At 42.0% G+C, this 23487-nt stretch overlaps 1 protein-coding gene across 1 annotated transcript in view; it reads left to right on the plus strand.

Annotated features, from left to right (window-relative positions):
* The window catches only part of LOC129017007 (gametogenetin-binding protein 2-like), a 114288-nt gene that overhangs the window by 33414 nt on the left and 57387 nt on the right, over positions 1-23487 (plus strand). The window contains exon 7 of the mRNA XM_063655585.1: positions 781-955. Coding sequence (XP_063511655.1) covers positions 781-955 — 175 coding nt within the window. The remainder of the gene's footprint in view (positions 1-780; positions 956-23487) is intronic.

Raw genomic sequence — 23487 nt, forward strand, 5'->3', positions numbered from 1 at the left:
TGAAAATGATTAGAAGGGATTTTTCTCCCTCTATCCATGCATTATCGTGTGTAAATTTTATTCACAATAATGGTTTTTGCATAAGTCAGATCTTTGCAGTAGGGGATTAAGAAATGCCTTATTGAATGTAATTCATGAACTGTGTATATTATATTATTATTACTGCATAGAAACCTAAAGTATTATCTCTGGCTTTGTTGTAAAAATAAAATCAGATGATGATGTTAATAGAATAAATCAAATTCATTTCCTTTTGTATTTAGGGTATCAACCCTCATTTGGGTGCCTATTTTCTACTAGAATACAAAGGGCTTTTTTATTGCCAAAGTTCTGTGAACACTTGTAAAGACTGGCCTGGTGGAGGACTCTTGCCCGTGATGAATCACTTTGGCATTGCCTTTCTCCATTCCTCCTCAAAACAAAAAACCTAATGAAGGGAAAAATGTTTTGCTATAATTGGAAAGTAAAAGGAACTGTTGTGTCTACTGTGAGCTGGACACTTATATGTGATTGCTTTGTGCCCTAAAACCCATCTTTTTAGAGCCAGTTCCTGAATTACTTTATTTTTAGCAATACAAGGACTAAATTCTACTTGCATGTGTATTTCTCATTGATTGTAGACATGCATGCTTGTATAGCAACATATACGTTGAGTGTAAATGTATAACTGTCTTGTTACTAGGTAAGCACATTGTGTTTAAAACCTGAACTTGCAGCTGTGTTATCCATCTTTTACTGTTTCAGTTAAAGGTATTAGTGTGTGATTATTCCCTTTTATAGGCGAAGAGAAAGGCATGCAAAGACAATAGACATAGCCCAAGAAGAAGTTCTGACCTGCTTGGGAATTCATCTTTATGAAAGACTGCATCGAATCTGGCAAAAACTACGGGCAGAAGAGCAGACATGGCAGATGCTTTTCTATCTTGGTGTTGATGCTTTACGCAAGAGTTTTGAGGTAAGAACAGTGGGCTGTTCCAGTATCTAAGATTGCTTAGTCATGTTATTGGACTGAATCTTAATGTAAGCCACCAGTGCCTAAAAGGACTCTCCATCACTGATAGAGCTTCATGGCTTTGGCTGGATATTGTTACATGGCTTTGGGTCTGGCCCCCAGGTAAAAAGGGGCCAGACGCAGTGGCCCACAGCTGCTCGAGTCTCTGGAGTCTCAAGTCCCAAGCAGGGGTGGGCATCTTCCCAAGGACTTGAGTACAGTGGGACCTAGACAGAGAATCCTGTTGTCCCCAAATGCCATGAAATGGGGGCACACCTGCCCCAGCAGGTTGAATGGTTTCCACCTGCCAAGGGTGAAGGGCCCATGATGCGCTATTCCAGGGATGTGGAGGCAGACTAGGGTCAGCGACCAGAGGTCTCTGTACACTCAGCCTCCTGGGATGCTCAGGGCCACAGAGATGCCCCGTTTCCTACAGGGAACAAGATCTCTCCTGACTGCTCGGTTCTACTCCGCTCATCACTTTGGCTACCGCGGCCCTTCAGTCTGAACAGTGAATCCACTTTAGGAATAACGCCTGTTGAGCAGGAGGGTGTTCGGCTTGGGGATGAAAAAGATCTATTGTACTCATGGAAACCACGTCTCTCGCAGAGGGACTGTGGAGTCCACCATTCTGAGCTGTCCCTAGAGGAGGAGGCTTCATTTTCCTGGGTCACTGAGGAAGAACAGTGGGTCCTTGGTCCTGGAGAACACCTGGGTGGACCGTCCCTCCTGGGAATACTCAGGGCAAAAGGAGGGCGAGGCCTCGAGAGGACCACACAGAGCAAGAAATACCTGGGGAGAACCCTAGTGCCTGGACCCCTTTGAACAGAAGGGAAGATAGTCTCCCCTCAGCCAGCCCTCCAGGGCTCCTTCATTTTCCACAGCTGCCCAAGGGCAGCAGGCTCCCCCGGACAAGGGACCATGTGTGTTCAGTGGGGCCCACAGCGACCATCAGGACCCAGCTTAGGGCACAGAGGTGTTCTGAGGACCGTCCTATTCACCCCACCCACAGTGGATCTATACCAGTGGCTCTGCCAGGACCAGGCTCTGCCCCATCGGGATCGGAAACCTGGGTAGATTTGGGATCTAGGGCAGGGAGGTCACAGGGTTCAGGCCTGAATTCCAGCACAGCACACGGCAGGGCTGAGAGCAAAACTCAGCGTCACGTCTGGATTCCCAGGCCGGTTACTGCCTCTCTGACCCCAGACGTCTCATCTGTCGAATGGGTACATTTGGGAACAGCACCCACTCTACGAAGCCACCATGAGGACGAAAGAGCCAATCGTCTACACGGGCAGTGTAGAACAGGCGCCTGGTGAGTGCTCAGGGATGACCCTCCTCGGTAGCTGCCCCACAGATGCCAACACCGCCCACACCGTAGCCACTGTCCCCAAGTCAACCTGGAGGGAAGAGAGCAGGTCACACTCACCTGATTCTGATGAATCAGCTGGCCTGGGTTATGCCTCTCAGGGAGAAAACCTTTGAGTCCACAGAGCTGCTCACAGATACCACCGCCTGTGTGTAACTGCTGTAGAACACTGAGGCAGGCCAGAGAGCGGATAGGTGCTAAGCACCAGTGACATTCTGAGGTCATGGCACGCATCACAATGGGGCCTTGCCCGGGTCAGCAGGGCCCATAGTCAGGGTCCTCCGCTGCCTGAGGCGTCAACATGCCTGCCTGCGATGTGTTTGTGCACGTACGTGCACACGTGTATGTGGGTAAACACGTCTGTACACGTGTGTGTTGCTTCTCTGGCCAGGCCCGGCTGCCCCACTCATGTGTGCACCCAGTTCCTCATCACTGTCACCCCCGAAGCCCAGGGCCAGCATCAGAGCATCCATGGGTGCTCCCTAACTTCAGCACTCCCTGCCCAGGGTGGTCCTGGGATACACATAGGGGTGGGGGGAAGTGACTGCTGCTGTTGGATCTCAGAATACAAAAGCTAATACTATTACCTAATGATCTTTTTAGTGTCTCTAATGGTATCACTTCTTCATTTCTGATATTTTAACTGGGTATTTCTCTCCATGACCCTTGGATATTCTAGCTAGAGGATCCTGTGGGGAAAGTGCCGGGCACACACTAGGGGCTCCCTCTTCTAGACATGTTATCTAAAACCTGGTTCAGCTGTCCTTCCACGCAGGGCCTAGGGGATGCCAAATTCCAGGGTCCAGAAAGAGCTTGGGATAAAATGAAATTTCAAGGGGACGGCTTTGACCTGGGCTGAGTCTGCCTTTGCCATCCAACTGGAGTCTCAAGTCCTGAGGCAGAAAGTCCAGATGCCCCAGTGCAGGGTCCTCCCGATCAACACCTGCTCCCCTGTACTCATTAGCAACCTCACCCACCCTACTCTCAAAGCACACTTGGCTCTCGTATCCAGGAGCTCTGCATCTGTAGATTCAGCAACAGCAGATGGAAAATATTCAGAAAATAAATTGGATGGTTATGTTTCTATGGAACATGTGCAGACTTTGTTCTTGTCATCATTCCCTAAAGAATACAGTATCACGACCATTCATGTAGCATCTGCATTGTATGACATATCATAAATAATCTAGTAATAGTCTGATGTCTACGGGAGGATGTGCATAGCTTATACGTAAATACTAGGCCATGTTATATCAGAGACTTGAGCATCCATGGATTTTGGCATTCCCGGGGACCCTAGAACTAATCCTCCATGGATACCAAGGGATGACTGTATATACTCACTCAGGAAGGCTTCTCATTGGAGGAAGGGCCGAGTTCAGGACAGACAGGGACGTCATCCCTGGACTACTGTCCATCCATCCATTCATCCATTGGCACCACCCTCTAGGACTGTCCCAACGACAGCCCTAGCAAGTGGAGACAAGAAAAAAGCCTGGCTCAAATGGTACAGCTTTGAGGTCTTGGAAGCTGTACCAAGACTGGTACTCATACTGGTGATGTTGCACCAGTATGAGAATAGTGGGTCAGTTTCCTCCAGGATCCAGAAAGCGTATGAGGCAGGCTCGGGGAGAGGAAAGGAGCACGGCCTCTCCAGCAGCCACACAGGCCTGCAGTAGGACGGGGCTGGGGCTGGGGCTGGGGCTGCGGCTGGCCCTGTTTATCACTTGGGCCTCATGAGGGGAAAAGAAAGAACAGGGGGCAGAGGAGGAGCATGGAGACAGCTGGTTGCCTAAGGAGAAGGCGCCTCAGGGAGGGTTATTAGTTTGTTTTCACACTGCTATAATGAAGGTTGCAGTGAGCCAAGGTCGTGCCACTGCACTGTAGTCTGGGTGAGAGCAAGACTCCATATCAAAAAAAAAAAAAAAGAAATCTGATTATAACATCTGTGAATGGAATAATTTGTAGACTCTTGGCATTCAAGAATTTGATGTTAGCTTTCTCGACTATTTATGAACCGTAAAGGTTCATGATGCGGACGTTCTGTTGAGATGGAAACTTGAACGCTGTGTGCGGTGGAGGCGAGGTTGAGGACGTCGCTTGATGGATGAGTAAGCCTCACCCATCTGGACGGCAGCATTTACACTTCAACTTCACTTTTAACTTCATATTTGCTGCTTGTTGTTATTTACGTGGTAACTAGCATGAATGAGTCACATACACACATACGTATTCTTTGTCTCTTTGTGAAATATTACACCAAGGAGAAAACACCATTATGAAGCTAGTGATAGTAAAATAGTCCCCAGACACAGTGCTCTTCAGTGCAAACGTGGGAAGTTTACAGAAGAAGCTCTCTGTCAGTGACAGCCGTAAACTTTGGAATATGCAAAGATCTTGAAGTATATCTCTCACTTATACCAGGGATTTTTGTACAGTAGAGAATTGAAATTTGAGCTTATGAGAGCTGGTAGCATTGGATTTTTTCACTTTCTGTCTATCAATCCATTCATGGGGTTTTTTTTTTTTTTTTTTTTTTTTTTTTGAGATGCAGTCTGGCTCTGTTGCCCAGGCTGGAGTGCAGTGGCCCGATCTGGCTCACTGCAAGCTCCACCTCCCGGGTTCACGCCATTCTACTGCCTCAGCCTCAGGAGTAGATGGGATTACAGGCGCCTGCCACCACGCCTTGATAATTTTTTGTATTTTTAGTAGAGATGGGGTTTCACCATGTTAGCCAGGATGGTCTCAATCTACTGACCCAGTGATCTGCCCGCCTGGGCCTCCCAAAGTGCTGGGATTACAGGTGTGAGCCACCGCGCCCGGCCACCACTCATGGGGTATTTTAAGATTTCATGTCAAAGCTCCGTTTGTCTCAGATGGTACAATTGTCTGCCGTGTTGAAATAGGTGGTAACGCAAATTAATATTACCCCGTAACAAGACTTTGTTTATTTTTTATTTTGAAAATTTTTTAAAATTATACTTTAAGTTCTGGGATACATGTGCAGAACGTGCAGGTTTGTTACATGGGTATACGTGTGCCATGGTGGTTTGCTGCACCTATCGACCTGTCGTGTAGGTTTTAAGCCCCGCATGCATTAAGTATTTGTCCTAATGCTATCCCTCCCCTTGCCCGCCATCCCCTGACAGGCCCTGGTGTGTGATGTTCCCCTCCCTGTGCCCATGTGTTCTCATTGTTCAACTCCCACTTATGAGTGAGAACGTGTGGTGTTTGGTTTTCTGTTCCTGTGTTGGTTTGCTGAGATGATGGTTTCCAGCTTCATCCATGTCCCTGAAAATGACATGAACTCATTCTTTTTTCTGGCTCCATAGTATTCCATGGTGTATATGTGCCACATTTTCTTTATGCAGTCTATGCTTGATGGGCATTTGGGTTGGTTCCAAGTCTTTGCTATTGTAAATAGTGCCACAATAAACATGTGTGCATGTGTCTTTATAGTAGAATGATTTACAATCCTTTGGGTATATAGCCAGTAATGGGATTGCTGGGTCCAATGGTATTTCTGGTTCTAAAAGTCTTAAAATATCCTCTAAAGTAGATCTCAAAATACAACATACATGAGTCTGCAGGAGACCTGCTCACAGAAGGCATCTGTAATTTATAGGAAGATGATGCTGACACTAGCTTAACCATGCATTTAGCACACCTCAGTTACAGTGAAAATCCAATTTTGTGCAAAAAGTGGGAAATAAATGGAGGCGTGTTTGCTTTACGAGACTTTATTTGATTTTTGTAAATAGAAAATGGTTTTATTACATGTAAAATATAATTTAAATTGGTCACTGTGAGGAATCGCCACACTGTCTTCCATAATGATGGAACTAATTTACACTCCCACCAACGGTGTAAAAGCGTGCCTGTAACTCCACATCCTTTCCAGCATCTGTTGTTTCCTGACTTTTTAATGATCACCATTCTAACTGGCATGAGATGGTATCTAATTGTGGTTTTGATTTGCATTTCTCTAATGAGCAGTGATGATGAGCTTTTTTTCATATGTTTGTTGGCCACATAAATATCTTCTTTTGAGAAGTGTCTGTTCATACCCTTCACCCTCTTTTTGATGGGGGTTTTTTTTTTTTTCTTATAAATTTGTTTAAATTCCTTGTAGATCCTGGATATTAGACCTTTCTCAGATGGATAGATTGCAAACATTTTCTCCCATTCTCTAGGTTGCCTGTTCACTCTGATGATATATTTTTGGGTTTTTTTTTTTGCTGTGCAGAAGCTCTTTAAGTGTTTATTTTAATAGTTAATTTTTTAATATTTGTGTAATAATGTCCAGTTTTACCAAGGATTTACATAGGAGCTTTTATGCAGAACTCATTGTTCTTCACTAAGAGCTTGTTTGTCCAGTAGTAAAATCAAATCCATCTTCAGTTGCTATGTGGCTTTGTTAAACAGTTAAACTTGAGTTGGAGATGCTCTGCCGTAGGGAGGAATTTTCGCTCCCCAGATGTGTTTGTATATAATATAATGTATTTTTCCCCTTTCCCCTGTGGAAACTTTGTGGAAAGATTATTTCAGTGTCAGCCCTGATTGATATTTTAGTAATCGAACAAGTGTCTGTTACTCCTTCATTCATTCATTTATCAAGTGCTTAATGGGTGTCTTCTGGGTGCCAGACACTGCATTAGAACTCTGGGGAATCAAAGATGAATCACACTTAGTCTCTACCCCCTGGGAATTTATTCTGGTTAGAGAAATTGTAAACACATAATCATGATCCTATGGGATATTTTTAAAGTATGAAATGAGATAATGTGTGTGAAAAAGCTTTGTAAGCTTTACACATTTAAGATTTTTTTCTCCAGTGCATAGCATGATGCCTGACATATTTTAACTGCTCATTACACTCTTGAATGAACTGGTGAAGAGCCAAGAGTTATGAGAGCATAATACTAGAGTGTAGATGGATTAGTTCTGCCTGGATGGACAGGAGGGACGCAGAGGCTTCCAAGAATATAACTTTTGAACTGGACTTGGAAATATAAGTTGTTTATGTTAAGAATGGAGAAAGGAGGTTCTGGGGGGGCAGCTGTCAGTCGTTAAAGTGCCTGGATTTAGATGAACCGCATATCTACAGGCTTATGCAGTTTACAAGATGCTTTTGTTTACAGTATCTCTTTTGAGCCTTATGACAGGTCCATGAAGTGAGTTCATACAACCAAGAGAAGCTTTGACTAGATCCTGGGTTCTAGGGTGTAAGAGACAGCATCTGGCCAGTTTATTCTTTACAGTTTCACGAATGTTATGATTGCCAATGTTATTGTATTTCTATTATTATATTTGTGAAAGCATGGTTTTCTGAGTTACAAGTATATGAAAGACAGATGTATACATGTAATGAAATGTATAGTTTTCTTTTTTCTTTTTCTTTTTTTTTTTGAGACAGAGTCTCGCTGGGTCCCAGGCTGGAGTGCAGTGGTGCGATCTCGGCTCACTGCAATCTCTGCCTCCGAGGTTCAAGCAACTTTCCTGCCTTAGCCTCACAAGGAGCTGGGATTACAGGCGCCTGCCACCATGCCTGGCTAATTTTTGTATTTTTAGTAGAGCGGGGGTTTCACCATGTTGGCCAGGCTGGCCTCGAACTCCTGACGTCATGATCTGCCCGCCTCGACTTCCCAAAGTGCTGGCATTATAGACGTGAGCCACCGCGCCCAGCCGTAGTTTTCTTCTGATTTCTGTAAAGCAGGTTAGCTTGTATTGATACATGAGGAGGTTTTTTTCAGAGGTTTCAGAAACAAGCTAGAAAATGCTTCCATATTTCATAGATTCTTTATGATTCAAGCAGTTTTTCAGGATTTTCAGTCCGATTAAACCATTTATCTAACAAACACTAAGTAGAAACTATGAGCTCTACATTCTCTTGTAAGCTTTCTTTTTCTGTTATAGTTGAGCAAATTTGTTGACATTATGATTTTTATATTTATTTATTTATTTATTTTTGAGTCAGAGTCTCACTCTGTCGCCCAGGCTGGAGTGCAGTGGCACAATCTCAGCTCACTGCAAGCTCCGCCTCCCCAGTCCACGCCATTCTCCCGCCTCAGCCTCCCGAATAGCTGAGACTGCAGGCACCTGCCATCACGCCCGGCTAGTTTTTTAGTAGTTTTAGTAGAGACGGGGTTTTACCATGTTTGCCAGAATGGTCTTGATCTCCTGACCTCGTGATCTGCCTGCCTCGACCTCCCAACGTGCTGGGATTACAGGTGTGAGTCACCATGCCCAGCCCAGATGTAGCTCTTATGTTTAGGTCTTTGATCCATTTTGAGTCAATTTTTGCGTGTGGTGTAAGATTAGTGTCCACCTACATTCTTTTGCATGTAGATAATGCAGTTTTCCCAACATTGTTTGCTGAAGAGTCTCTTTCCCACTGAATGATCCTGGCACTTTTGTTGAAAATTACTTCACCATATAAGCAAGAGTTTATTTTTGAACTCTCTATTCTCTTTCAGTGCTCTGTTTTTATGCCAGTACAACACTGTGTTTTGTTTTTCTTTTTTTTTTTTTTTTTTTTTTTTTCCAGGTGGCTCACTGCAACCTGTGCCTCCTGGGTTCAAATTATTCTCCTGCCTCAGCCTCCCCAGTAGCTGGGATTACAGGCATGTGCCACCACGCCCGGCTAATTTTTGTATTTTTAGTAGAGACTGTGTTTCTTTATGTTGGTTAGGCTGGTCTCAAACTCCCGACCTCAGGTGATCCATCCGCCTCAGCCTCCCAAAGTGCTAGGATTACAGGCATAAGCCACCAAGTCTGGCAACACTGTTTTGATTGCTATAGCTTTGTAGTAAGTTTTGAAATCACGAAGTGTGATGTCTTCAAATTTCTTCTCTTTTTCAAGATTGTTTTGACTATTTGAAGTCCCTTGAGATTCTACATGAGTTTTAGAATGTATTTATTTTAATTTCTGCAAAAAACATTCTTGGGATTTTGACAGGGATTTTATTGAATGTGTAGATTGCTTTGGAGTAGTAACATCTTAGCAACATTAAGGTGTTGCAATCCAAGAACATGAAATGTCTTTCCATTTATTTATGTTGTCTTCAGTTTACTTCAGTAAAGTTTTGTGATTTTTCTGTGTACAAGTCCTGCATTTTCTTCATTGCTGACTTATATATACCTTTTTTTTTTTTTTCCTGAGATGGAGTTTCACTCTTGTTGCCCAGGCTGGAGTGCAATGGTGCGATCTTGGCTCACGGCAACCTCCACCTCCTAGGTTGGAGCAATTCTCCTGCCTCAGCTTCCTGAGTAGCTGGGATTACACGCATGCACCACCACGCCCGGCTAATTTTGTATTTTTAGTGGAGACCGGGTTTCACTATGTCGAACAAGCTGGTCTCGAACACTTGACCTCTTGATCTGCCTTCCTTGGTCTCCCAAAGTGCTGGGATTACAGGTGTGAGTCACCGTGCCTGGCCTTTTTTTTTTTTTGAGCCATGGTCTTGCTCTGTCACCCAGGCTGGATTGCAGTGGCACAATCATGGTTTACTGCAGCCTAGACCTCCTGGGCTCAAACAATTCCCCCACCTCAGCCTGCCAAGTAACTGGGACCACACATGTGCACCATCACACCTGGCTAATTTTTTTATTATTTGTAGGGACGGGATTTTGTTATGTTGCCCAGCCTGGTCTCGACCTCATGGGCTCAAGAGACCCTTCTGTCATGGCCTCCCAAAGTGCTGGCATTATAGGCGTGAGCCACCATGCTTGGCTGTAGGTTATGTTTTTTAAATCCAGTTTGTCAATCTTTGTCTTTGTCTTTTTTTTTTTTTTTTTTGAGACGGAGTATCACTCTGTCACCCAGGGTGGAGTGCAGTGGTATGATCTCGGCTCACTGCAACCTCTGCCTAATGGGTTCAAACAATTTTCCTGCCTCAGCCTCCAGAGTAGCTATTACAGGCGCCCAGCACCATGCCCGCCTAAATTTTTTTTGTGTGTTTTTAGTAGAGACGGAGTTTCACCATGTTGGCCAGGCTGGTCTCCAACACCGAACCTCAAGTGATCTGCTCTCCTTGGCCTCCCGAAGTGCTCGGATTACAGTTGTGAGCCATTGCACCTGGCCAGTTTTTGTCTTTTATTTGCTGTTTTTAGGTATTTGCTGTTTTTAGGTATTTTATTTGTCATTTACATACTTACAGATGTTGTCAGAGTCCTTTTTTTTTTTTTGAGACAAAGTTTTACTCTTGCCCAGGCTGGAGTGCAGTGGCTCAATCTTGGCCTACTGCAACCTCTGCCTCCCGGGTTCAAGCAGTTCTTGTGCCTCAGTCTCCCAAGTAGCTGGGATTACAGGCATGTGCCACCACACCCAGCTAATTTTTATATTTTTAGTAGAGATGGGGTTTCACCATGTTGGCCAGGCTGGTCTTGAACTCCTGGCCTTAGGTGATTCACCCACCTTGGCCTCCCAAAGTGCTAGAATAACAGGTCTGAGCCACCACGCCTTGTTTTAGTTTTAGTTTTTTGATTGTTCTTTTTCCTGCTTTTTTTTAAGTTACTTGAACATTTTTGGAATTACATTTCTCGTCGTATTTTTTTCTACCTCAATTCACTATGCCAAAACCATTTTTCTTTATTGTATTTTATATCTGTTTATTTTAGTTCATTGATACGATTTGGATATTTGTTCCGCTGAATTATTTTTTTCTTCTTTTTTGAGACAAAATTTCGTTCTTGTTGCCCAGGCTGAAGTGCAATGGCGTGATCTCAGCTCACTGCAACCTCCGCCTCCCAGGTTCGAGTGATTCTCCTGCCTCAGCCTCCTAAGTAGCTGGGATTACAGGCATGTGCCACCATGCCTGGCTAAGTTTGTATTTTTAGTAGAGACAGAGTTTGTCCATGTTGGTCAGGCTGTTCTGGAACTCTGGACCTGAGGTGATCCACGCACCTCGGCCTCCCAAAGTGATGGGATTACAGGCGTGAGCCACCATGCCTGGCCTAAAAATTGTGTTTGGGAGGCCAAGGTGGGTTAGTCACCTGGGGTCAGGGGTTCAAAACCAGCCTGGCCAACATGGCGAAAACCCGTCTCTACTAAAAATACAAAAATTAGCCAGGAGTGATGGCGGCACCTGTAATCCCAGCTGCTCAGGAGGCTGAGGCAGGAGAATCGCTTGAACTTGGGAGGTGGAGCTTGCGGTGAGCTGAGATCATGCCAGTGCACTCCAGCTTGGGCAACAGAGCGAGACTCCATCTCAAAAAACAAACAAAAAACAACAAACAAACAAAAAATTTTTTTCAGTTAATTCTAATGTATCTGTGAGATATTAGAATTAAGATATCTTGATGTTTGCATTTGTTTATTGCCTTTTTCCATTCAATTTGAAATCTTCCCAATTCTTCGTATCTTTTTGGTATCACAAATAACTTTTGATTGAAACCTGGGCATTTTTGTGTTGTCATGAGACTATGCATCTTACTTAAACTACTGTTTTTTTTGTTGTTTTTTTTTGAGACGGAGTCTCGCTCTGTCGCCCAGGCTGGAGTGCAGTGGCGAGATCTCAGCTCACCGCAAGCTCTGCCTCCCGGGTTCACGCCATTCTCCTGCCTCAGCCTCCCAAGCAGCTGGGACTAGAGGCGCCCGCCACCACGCCCGGCTAATTTTTGATTTTTAGTAGAGACAAGATTTCACCGTGTTAGCCAGGATGGTCTCTGTCTCCTGACCTTGTGATCCGCCCACCTCAGACTCCCAAAGTGCTGGGATCACAGGTGTGAGCCACCCCGCCCGGCCTGGTAAACAACTCTTTTAACTAGTGTTCTCTTACACTTATCTAACAGGGGTAGAGTGTTGGTGCCACCTTGTGAAGCCAGGTAGGGGATGAAGTTCAGGTTCTCTACCTTGTCTATGTTGACATTTGGGGCAAACTCCCTTTTAGATCTTTGCAGAGTTGGGAGTTGTGGCTCCCCACCTGATCTCTGTGGTGGATGTGGCCTCATTTGTTACTGTGTGTAGGTGAAAGTTCTGACTCTCTACTGGGTCTTCTCTGCTATCACTCCAGTAGGGACAGGGAGGGATGCCTTATTACTGGCAGATGGTGGTGGAAGTCCAGGCTTCCCCACTTTTCTCCACTGACACAGTGGGGAGTGGACGCTCATTAACTAGCCAGTTGGAATGGAAGTTCCACTCCCCTGCTTAATTAGCTGTGACACTACCTGGTGGGAATCTTGGATTGTTTTCATTACAGTCTCATGAGGGTGGATATCTAGGTTCTCCATGTGATCATTGCGGGTGTGGGTGGGGCTAGTTTTTCTGTGGAGTTATGCTGGATTAGAGCAGTTCCTCTTCAAAAGTTTTCTTTCTGGTTAACATACCACTTTACTGGTAATTTGGTCTGGAGAGAGAAGGCTTTGTTGGGGGGCTTCTTTTTTTTTTTTGGAGACAGTCTTTATCACCCAGTCTGGAGTGCAGTGGCACGATCTCTGCTCACTGCAACCTCCGCCTCCCGAGTTCAAGCGATTTTTGTGCCTCCGCTTCCGGAGTAGCTGGGATTATAGGCACTGGCCAACATGCCCAGCTAATTTTTATTTTTAGTAGAGACGGGGTTTTGCCATGTTGGCCAGGCTGGTCTCCAACTCCTGACCTCTGGTGATCCACCCGCCTCGGCCTCCCAAAGTGCTGGGATTATAGGCGTGAGCCGTCGCACCCGGCCCTGTTGGGTATTCTTTTTTTTGGTCTGTGTTCATCGATGTCCTGATGTACTCACTTCTTCCATTCCAGGAGTAGGATACACTAGGCAAAAAGAAGAATACCCAGGGAGTTTACTGCTATATTGTGCCTTGTGTCCTGTGATCCTGAGCTAATTTGCCTTCTCTCCACCTTTCAGAGAATATTCGCTTTATTTACAATGTTCACATTTGAATTTTGTACTTAGTGGGAGGAATAGGGAAAAGTATGTCCATTCCATCCTCCCAGAAGTGTAGGTCTAACCTTTGATTTCATTGAGTGTGCCCTATTTTTCTGTTTTCTATTTCATTGACTTCTGCTTGATCTTTCTTTTGCTCTTCTGGTTTCTTAAGGAACAAGGTGAAGTCACTGATTTGTTTCTTCTCTAATATAGTCATGTAATTGTATAAATTTCTCTTTCAATTATTGCTTTAACTGTCTTAAAATACTTGATATATTTGTCCTTTTTTTACCCCTTGGTTATTTTTATTTTATTTTGTTTTATATTTTGAGACAGATTCTCACTCTGTCACCCAGGCTGGAGTGCAGCAGCATGATTTTGGCTTGCTGCAACTTCCACCTCCGGGGTTCAAGCAATTCTCTGCCTCAGCCTCCTGAATAGCTACGGTTATGGGCACCTGCTACCACGACCGGGTAATTTTTGTATTTTTAGTAGAGACGGGGTTTCACCATCTTGGCCAGACTGGTCTTGAACTCCTGACCTTGTGATCCACCTGCCTCGACCTCCCAAAGTGCTGGAATTACAGGCGTGAGCCACTGCTCCTGGCCTCCATTGTTTATTTTAAAAGTATGTTTTGATTTCAAATATTGGGATTGCCTATTGATTTTTTTTGTCACTGATTTCTGAATTAATATCACAGTGGTAAGAAGAAATTCATGATAAGACTTGAAACCTTTTAAATTTACCAAGAGTTGTTTTTTTGGCCCGAATATGGTATATCTTGGTGAGTGTTCCAAATGCACTTGAACAGAATGTGTATTCTGGTAGTTTGTGTAGAGCGTTGTATAGTTAGTTAGGTCAGATTGGTTAACGGTGTTATTCAAGCTTCTGTATCCTTACTGATTTTCTGTCTGCTGGTCCTGTTATTATTATCATTCCTTTCTTTTGAACATGATGTCACTCTGTCACCTAGGCTGGAGTGCAGTGGCATGCCCAGTCATAGCTCGTTGAGCCTCCACCTCCTGGGCTCAGGTGATCCTCCCACCTCAGCCTCCCCAGTAGCTGGGTCTACAGGCATATGCTACCACACCCAGGTATTTTATTTTATTTTATTTTTTGAGATGGAATCTCTCTCTGTCGCCCAGGCTGGAGTGCAGTGGCATGATCTCGGCTCACTGCAACCTCCATCTCCTGGGTTGAAGCGATTCTCCTACCTAAGCCTCTCGAGTAGCTAGGATTACTGTTGTGTGCCACCAAGCCCAGCTAATTTTTGTATTTTTAGTAGAGACAGGGTTTCACCATGTTGGCTGGGCTGGACTTGAATTGCTGACCTCAGGTGATCCGCCTGCCTCTGTCTCCCAAAGTGCTGGGATTGCAGGTGTGAGCCACCACGCCCGGCCCACCCAGTTAATTTTTAAAACTCTTTTTGTAGAGACAGGGTCTCCCTGTGTTGTTCAGGTTGGTCTTGAACTCCTGTGATCAAGCAATCCTGTCTCGGCCTCCCAAAGTTCAGGGATAACAAGTGTCATTCACCACGCCCGGCCTGGTTCTATTACATAGACAGGTTTGCTGAAATATTAAAATATAATTGTGGATTCTTTCATTTCTTCTTACAGTTCTCTCATTTTTGCTTTATTTATTTTGAAGCCCTGTTATTAATAGGTAAATAAATGTTTAGGATTTTTTTGTGTTCTTGATGAATTAAACCCTTAATGTATATAAAATGATGCTTTTTTTCCTGAGAAAATTTTTATTTTCATCCACTTTACATGATAGTATTATAACGATTTCAACTTTCTTTTGATTTTGTAGTGTGTAATAAGACCTTTTTCTTTGGCTGCATTGGAATTTTAATTTCTGATTGTAGTCATTTTGGTCATGGTTTACCCTGTTTTTTGGAGATGGGCTTTTACTCTGTCGCCTGGGCTGGAGTGCAGTGGCACAATCATGGCTCACTATGGCCTCGACCTCCTCCTGCCTTAGCCTTCCTGAGTAGCTGGAAGGACCACAGGTGTGTGCCACTACCCGTGGCTAATTTTTGGTGTTTTTTTTTTTTGGTTTTTTATTTTTTTGAGACAGAGTTTTGCTCTTGTTGCCCAGGCTAGAGTCAATGGCACGATCTCAGCTCACCGCAATCTCCGCCTCCCGGGTTCAAGCAATTCTGCCTCAGTCTCGAGTAGCTGTGATTACAGGCATGAGTCACCATGCCCGGCTAATTTTGTATTGTTAGTTGAGATGGGGTTTTTCCATGTTGGTCAGGCTGGTCTCGAACTCCCGACGTCAGGTGACCTGCCCGCCTTGGCCTCCCAAAGTGCTGGGATTACAGGCATGAGCCACCGTGCCAGGCCATTTTTCGTGTGTGTGTGTGTGTGTGTGTGTGTGTGTGTGTGTTTAGAGATGGGTTCTGCAATGTTGCCCACACTAGTCTCAAACTCCTGGCCTGAAGTGACTTTCCCACTTTGGCCACCCAAAGTGCTGGGATTACAGGCATGAGCCAATGCGCTCAGCCACTTTTCTTCATGTTTCTAGCGACTGATAGTTCATTGAAAGAGTGCCTTGTTATATATGCTTATAATTTCCCTCAAATATGTGAAAGTTGTTGGCCATGATTTCTAAAGATTTTTTTTCTATATTATCTCCTGTTTTGTGGCTCTAGTTACAAATATGTTTGGCCTCTTGAAGTTATTTCAATTATCACATATTACATTTTTTAGTGTTTTTTTTTCTGTGTTTCATTTAGGTTAGTAATTTTGGTTTCATGTGTTGCAAATTTCAAAGTGTATTTTTCATCTTAGACTTTGTAATTTTCATTTTTAGAAGTTTAAATTTTAAAAATAATTCACATTTTTACTTAATATGTTTGTTTCTTCTAGCCTTCTGATCATATGAAATGTCATCATAATTGTTTTATAAAGGACTTGTTTACTAGTTCTGTTTTCTGTTTCATTTCAAAATTGGTTCGTTTTTTGTTTCATTATGGGGTATAATTTCCTGCTTCTGTGTAAGTCTTAGAAATTTGGATTGACTTTTGAGCCAGTGTGAATTTACCTTGTTTTCTAGTTTCTCTAGTTCTGTTTGCCTTTTAAAAATATTTGTGGACTTTGTTCTGTGGCATTATTAAGTTGCTTGAAAACAGTTTCTTTCTGTTGGGTCTTTTATGTTTTCTTTGATTGGACCAGGGCTGTGTTTAGGGTTAATTTTTTCCTCCTTCTGAAGCCTTTTCTTTCTCAGTATTCCGATGTCATATCTCCAATGTGATATAAATTACATCACATCATTTCCTTTTGGACTTTTGGGTATGGGTACTATACACATCCTTATGTCAGTTCTGGATGCTATTACCTCTCAATTGTTTTGGTGATTTCTCACCTTGCCCTTGGACAGCTCCTTTACGTTGTAAGTGCTGATGTGTCACTCAACCAAAAGTTCTAGGGTGAGCCTTTGTAGATCTCTTCATTTCTCTCTCTCTCTCCAGCTCTCTACTCAGTGCTGGTCTTCCTTGTGAGCTCTAGGCACCTTGGCCTCCTTGGACTTCCAGTTCCATTTCCTCAACTTGGGGAGACCGCAGGCTCTGCCTGAGTTCCTCCTCCCTCTTCCACGACCTGGAAACTCTCTCAAGGCAGTAAGCTGGGCATACGTGTGGCCCGTTTGTTTTTTCTTCCAGGGATCACTGACTTTTGTTACTTGTCCAATATCGTCAGTGCTGTTGTTTCATTCATTTTATTAGGTTTTTATTATTTCATGCAAGGAGGGTAAATCTGGTCCGTTTATTCACTCCCTCTTGACAAGAAGTGGTATCATTGTGGTTTTAATTTGCATTTTCATAACTGGTGATATTGAGCACTTTTTAGCTGTGTATTGACCATTTGTGTGTTCTCTTTTGTGATGAGTTTGTTCATTTTGCCTTTACTGTTCTTTGCTTTCTTTTTTCATCTATTTGAGTTGCAGAAGGTGTTTATATGTCCTAAATACTCATCCTTTGTTAGATAAATGTTTTGTAAATATTTTCCCCAAGTCTATGTGGTTTACCTATTTATTTTAACTGTACCTTTTGATGAGCAGAAATATTTATATCTGATACGTTTAGTTTATCAGTGTTTTCTTTTGTAGTTATTGCTTACTGTGAGCTAAGACACTTTTGCCTAACCTCGAAGTCATGAAGGTAATTTCCTTTATTTCCTCTAAAAGGTTTTGCTTTTGCTAATTTATATTTAGATCTGTGATGCGTCTGAAGTGATTTTTGTAGGTTTGAGTTTTTGGCATGTGGTTATCCAGTTGTTTTTCACCATTCGTTGAAAAGAGTCTCCTTTTCTCACTGGGTTGCTTTGGAACATCACGTGGCTGCATAAGTGGGGTCTCTTTCAGAAATCTTTATTCTGCTCCAAAAATCTGTTTGTCTAGCCCTGTTAGAGTATTCTGATTATTTTGGAACATTCTGTTGTTTCGAAGTCAGAATTGCAAGTCCTAAAACATTTTTCTTCTTTTTTGAAGTTCTGCATATTCTATGTCCTTCACATTTCCATATAAATTTTAATAATCTCTTTTCTGTCTTCTCCAAAAAAGGCTGATGGGATCATGACTGTAATTGTCTTGAATCTCTTGATCAGTTTGAGGAGAACCGACATCTTAACAACCACTGAGTCTTAATCATTAGTATAGTATATCTCTCCATTTATCTAGGTCTGTTTTATTTTGTCTGAGCAGTCGTTTGTTGCTTTTAGCCTTTGGTCTCGCATGTCTTCTGTTTTTAAAGTGACTTATTTTTTTTTTCCTTTTTTTTTGAAACAGGGTCTTACTCTGTCGCCTAGCTGGAGTGCAGTGGCGCAGTCTTGGCTCACTCCATCTCCTGGGTTCAAATAATTCTCCTGCCTCAGCCTCCCAAGCAGCTGGGATTACAGGCATGTACCCTAAGCCCAGCTAATTTTTATATTTTTAGTAGAGATGGGGTTTCACCATGTTGTCCAGGCTGGTCAACTCCTGATCTCAAATGATCTGCCTGCTTCGGCCTCCCAAACTGCTGGGATTTCAGGCATGAGCCACCACGCCTGGCCTAAAATTATTTTTATTTTTCAGTATTTTGTCTTTTTTGATGCTATTTGTATTTTAAAATATTAAATACATTTTTCAGCAATTATAAAGTATTATAAAAATTTCTAATTTTTTGTTGGACATAGGATTTTTGTATATTGACCTGTTTCTTGCAACCTTACTTAAGTCACATTAATTCTACTAGTTTTTTAGGTAGATTACTTAGATTTTTCTAATAGATGATTGTCATAAAACACAGTTTTATCTCTTTTTTCCCCAGTTGTAATGCCTTTTATTCTCTTCCCTTACAGAGCGGACTTAATCTGTTTTCATTCTTTGAGGAGCACATTCAGTGTTACACCATTAATTATAAGTCAGCTGTAGGGGTTTTATTGATGAACTTTATCAGATTGTTTTCAAATATAGGTTTTATTACTGTTTAGATATGACAAGGTCAACAGAACCCAGCATGACTGCCATTGAAAAGATAGTTACAGTCACAGACCCCAAGAGGAATAGTCACGCCATGCCATGGAGAATTCACAGTTGAGTAAGATCTAGCCCTAGCTTCCTGAGGGTTTATGTCATGAATGGATATTGAGTTTTCTCAAAAGCTTTTTCTGTATCTATTGAGATAATGCTATATATTTAAAGATATTAATTTAAATTTCATTGTTTTATTTTCAAATGTTATACTAAATGCCATTTGGTGTCATGGTGTATTATTCTTTTTTTTTTTTTTTTTTTTTGGAGATGGGTACAGTGGCGCAATCTCTGCTCACTATAACCTCCGCCTCCTGGGTTCAAGTGATTCTCCTGCCTCATCCTCCCAAGTAGCTGGGATTACAGGCACATGCCACCATGACCAGCTAATTTTTTTTTTGGAGACAGGGTTTCACCATGTTGGCCAGGCAGGTCTCCTGACCTCAAGTGATCCTCCCGCCTTGGCCTCTGAAAGTGCTGGGATTACTTTCGTAATCTGTGTGAGCCACCACAACTGGCCTATTCTTCTTATATATTGTTGGATTTAAATTGCTAATAGTAAATATTTTTGCATCTTTGATGTGAGGGATTTTGGTGTAACCTTGCTGCTTTTTGTCAGGCGCTGGTATTTTTGGTATATTCGTTGGTATTCTTCATGCTAAACTTAGAAAATGATTTGGGAAGCATATGTCTTCTCTGTTTTCTGGAAATGTTTGTGTGAGATTGATGCTATTTTTTCTTTAGTGTTTGAAGGAACTTATCAGTGAAAAAATCTGAGTCTAGAGTTTTCTTTCTGGGAAGGATTTTGATCATGAATTCAACTTAAAATGCTTCTCAGATTTTCTGTTTTGTCAGTTTTGTTAAGTTTTGTTTTCAAAGAATTTTTTCTTTTCATCTAAGCTGTTGAATTGGTTAGCATGAAGTCATTAATAATAATCTTTGGCCCTGAATATCTTTGGGATCATAGAGGTAATTCCTCTTTTATTCTTGATATTTATAATTTGTATTCTTCCTATTTAAAAAAAATTAATTTGGCTTGCATATTGTCAACTTTGTAGGTCTTTCCAAAGTGTTACCATAAAGGGGGTCCCAATCCAGACCCCAAGAGAGGGGTTCTTGGGTCTTGTGCAAGAAAGAATTTGAGGCGGATTCATCAAGTGAAAGCAAGTTTATTAAGAAAGTAAAGGAATAAAAGAATGGCTACTCCATAGGCAGAGCAGTGCCATGGGCCGCTGGTTTCCCATTTTTATGAGTATTTCTTGATTGTATGCTAAACAAGCGGTGGATTCTTCATGAGTTTTCTGGGAAAGGGGTGGGCAATTCCCAGAACTAGTGGTTCCTCCCCTTTTTAGACTATATAGGGTAACTTCCTGGCATTGCTATGGCATTTGTAAACTCATGGGGCTTGTGAGAGTGTCTCTTAGCATGTAAATGTATTATAATTAGTGTATAATAAGCAGTGAGGATGACCATAGGTCAGTTTTGTCACCATCTTGTCTTTGGTGGGTTTTGGCCCCCTTCTTTATTAAACCTGTTTTATCAGCAAGGTTTTTCTGTCTTGTATCTTGTGCCAGCCTCCTGTCTCATTCTGTGACTTAGAATGCATGACTGGGAATGCAGCCCAGCAGGACTCAGCCTTATTTGACCCAGCCCCTGTTCAAGATAGAGGCACTCTGGTTCAGAGGTCTCTGACAAAAGGACCAACTTTGACTTCAAATTTTCTGTTACTTTTCTGTATCATTTCTTCGCTCTTATTTTTAACTATTATTTTTTCTACTTACTTTGGGTTTACTTTACCCTTTTATGTGTAAGTTCTTTAGGTAGAACGTTACTACTTTATTTTATTTTATTTATTTTATTTTATTTTGAGACAGAGTTTTGCGCTGCCACCCAAGCTAGAGCACAATGGTGCGATCTTGGCTTACTGCAACCTCTGCATCCCAGGTTCAAGCGATGCTCAGCCTCCTAAGTAGCTCGGATTGCAGCCACCCGCTACCACGCCCAGCTAATTTTTGTATTTTTAATAGAGATGGGGTTTCAGCATGTTAGTCAGGCTGGTCTTGAACTTGCGACCTCAGGTGATCCGCCTGCCTTGGCCTTCCAAAGTGCTGGGATTACAGGCGTGAGCCACCGCACCTGGCTGCTAGGTCATTAATTTTCTATCTTTTTTTCTAATGTAGTAAGGGAACATAATCTGTATGATTTCCATTATTTTCATTTTATTGTGTCCTGCTTTGTGGTTCAGTATGTGGTCTTTCATGGGGAATGCACCAAGTTTACCTGAAAAGAATGTTTATAGTGGTTTTAACATTGCTCAGATTGTTATTATTATTACTATTATTATTATTATTGGTCTGGTTTTGTCAATCGCAAAGAGGGATGCTAAAATATCTTACTATGTTTGGGGCACTGAGTATTCTGACTGTTTATGTCTTATGCTAATTTTTGCTTCATGTATTTTGAAGCCTTGTTTTTACATGCATACATTTATAATTATTATGACTTCTTCGTTGTCTAACTTACTGTGAAATGTCCCTCCCTCTCTTTACTATGTAGCCACTCACCATCTTTTTGTTGTTGTTGTTGGTTTGCTTGTTTGTTTTGAGATGGAGTTTTAATCTGTCACCCAGGCTGGAGTGCAGCGGTGTGATCTCAGCTCACTGCAGCATTTGCCTTCCAGGTTCAAGCAGTTTGCCTGTTTCAGCCACCCTAGTAGCTGGGACTATAGGTGTGTGCCACCATGCCTGGCTAATTTTTGTATTTTTAGTAGAGACAGGACTTTGCCATATTGGCCAGGCTGGTCTCGAACCCCTGGCCTTAAGTGATCAAGTGCCCACCTCAGCCTCCCAAAGTGATGGGATTACAGGTGTGAGCCACTGCGCACCCAGCCTATCCATTTACTTTTGACCTGTTTGTGTCTTCACTTAAAGTGTTTCTTACACCTTGTGATTGAGTTTTACTTTTCTATCTGTGCCAATACACTTAATTTTTTTTGAGACAGTCTCTACATCACTACAATCAATTTTAGAACACTTGGATCCCCTCAAAAAGAAGCCCTTTGGCCCATTAACGGTCACTCTCCATTACCCTACTTCCCCAGCTCCTGGCAATCACTAATCTTCATTCTGTCTCTATCCCTATTTGTCACATTTCATATAAATGGAATTATGTGATATATGGTGTATTGTGAGTGGCTTCTTTCTCCTAGCATCATGTACAAGCATTTGTTTTGTAGCATTTATTAGAACTTCCTTCCTTTTTGTTGTCAAATAATATTCTATTGCATGGCTATACTACATTTTCTTTACGCATTCATTAATTGATAAACATTTAGGTTGTATATACTTTTGCAATATTATGAATAATGTTATTATTATGAACATTTGTCTGCAAGTCCAGACATTTGTTTTCAGTTCTCTTGGACGTAGGATTTTTGTTTCATGCTGTAACTCTGACCTTTTGAAAAACTGACAAAGAGCCTGTAACATTTAAAATTACCAGCAACAATATATGAAGGTTTTAATTTCTCCATCTCTTTGCCAAAATTTTTTATTGTTTGGCTTTTGATTTTAGTTATCACAGGGCATGAGGTAGTATCTCATTGTGGTGTTGATTTTTATTTATTTATTTTCATTATATTATTTTTTTGATGGAGTCTCACTCTGTTGTTCAGGCTGGAGTGTAGTGGTGTGATATCTTGGCTCACTGCAACCTCTGCCTCCCGGGTTCGAGCGATTCTCCTGCCTCAGCCTCCTGAGTACCTGGGATTACAGGTGCCCGCCACCATGCCAGGCTAATTTTTGTATTTTTAGTAGAGATGGAGTTTCACCATGATGGCCAGGCTAGTCTCAAACTCCTGACCTCAGGTGATACACCCGCCTAGGGCTCCCAAAGTGTTGGAATTACAGGCGTTAGCCACTGCACCCAGCCTGGTGTTGATTTTTAATTCTTAATGATTAATGACGCTACGCATGTTTTCATGTGCTTATTGGTCATTTATATATTTTCTCTACAGAAGTGTCTATTTAGATCCTTTGTTCAATTTTTAAGTGGGCTGTATAGCTTTTTATTTTCGAGTGGAAGAGCTCTGTATTCTGGATACAAACTACTTATCAGACATGCGACTTGTAAATATTTCTTCCATCCTTTTACTTTCCTGATGGTTTTGTTTGAGCAAAAAAGTCTGTAGGTTTGCTAAATTCTCGTTATTTTTTCTTTTGTTGACTCTGCTTTTAGTGTTATGCCTAAAAACTGTTGTTCAATGAAGTCCTAATGACTTACCTCCTATGTTTTTTTCTAAAGTGTTACAGTTTTAGCTCTTACATTTAGATCGGCGATTCACTTTTGAATTAATTTTTTAATATAATATCAGGAAGGGTTTCAACTTAATTATTTGGCACATTTCTCTAGCAATTTAAATACATTCCTTTACTCTTTTCAGTCTGTTTTTATAGTATTACCACTTATGGCTAATATTGTACAAGTCATAAAGTATACAAAGCTTGTAAGTTGTTCTTTTATATCACCTCTGTTTGTTGTCAATTATGCTATTGTCATGTGTGTTGGAAATACTATAAGCCCCAGAAAACAACAATATAATTTTGGCTTTCAATAATCATGTAATGTTAAGAACTTAAGAGCTAAAAGTCGTCTAAGTTTACCCAGATATTTACCATTTATGGTAGTCTTCTTTGTCTTCTGAAGATTTGCATTTTCTAGCATCATTTCTCTTAATTCTGAAGAATTTCTTTAGCCTT

This window comes from Pongo pygmaeus, chromosome 19, assembly GCF_028885625.2.
Source record: "Pongo pygmaeus isolate AG05252 chromosome 19, NHGRI_mPonPyg2-v2.0_pri, whole genome shotgun sequence".
Classification (NCBI taxonomy): Eukaryota; Metazoa; Chordata; class Mammalia; order Primates; family Hominidae; genus Pongo; species Pongo pygmaeus.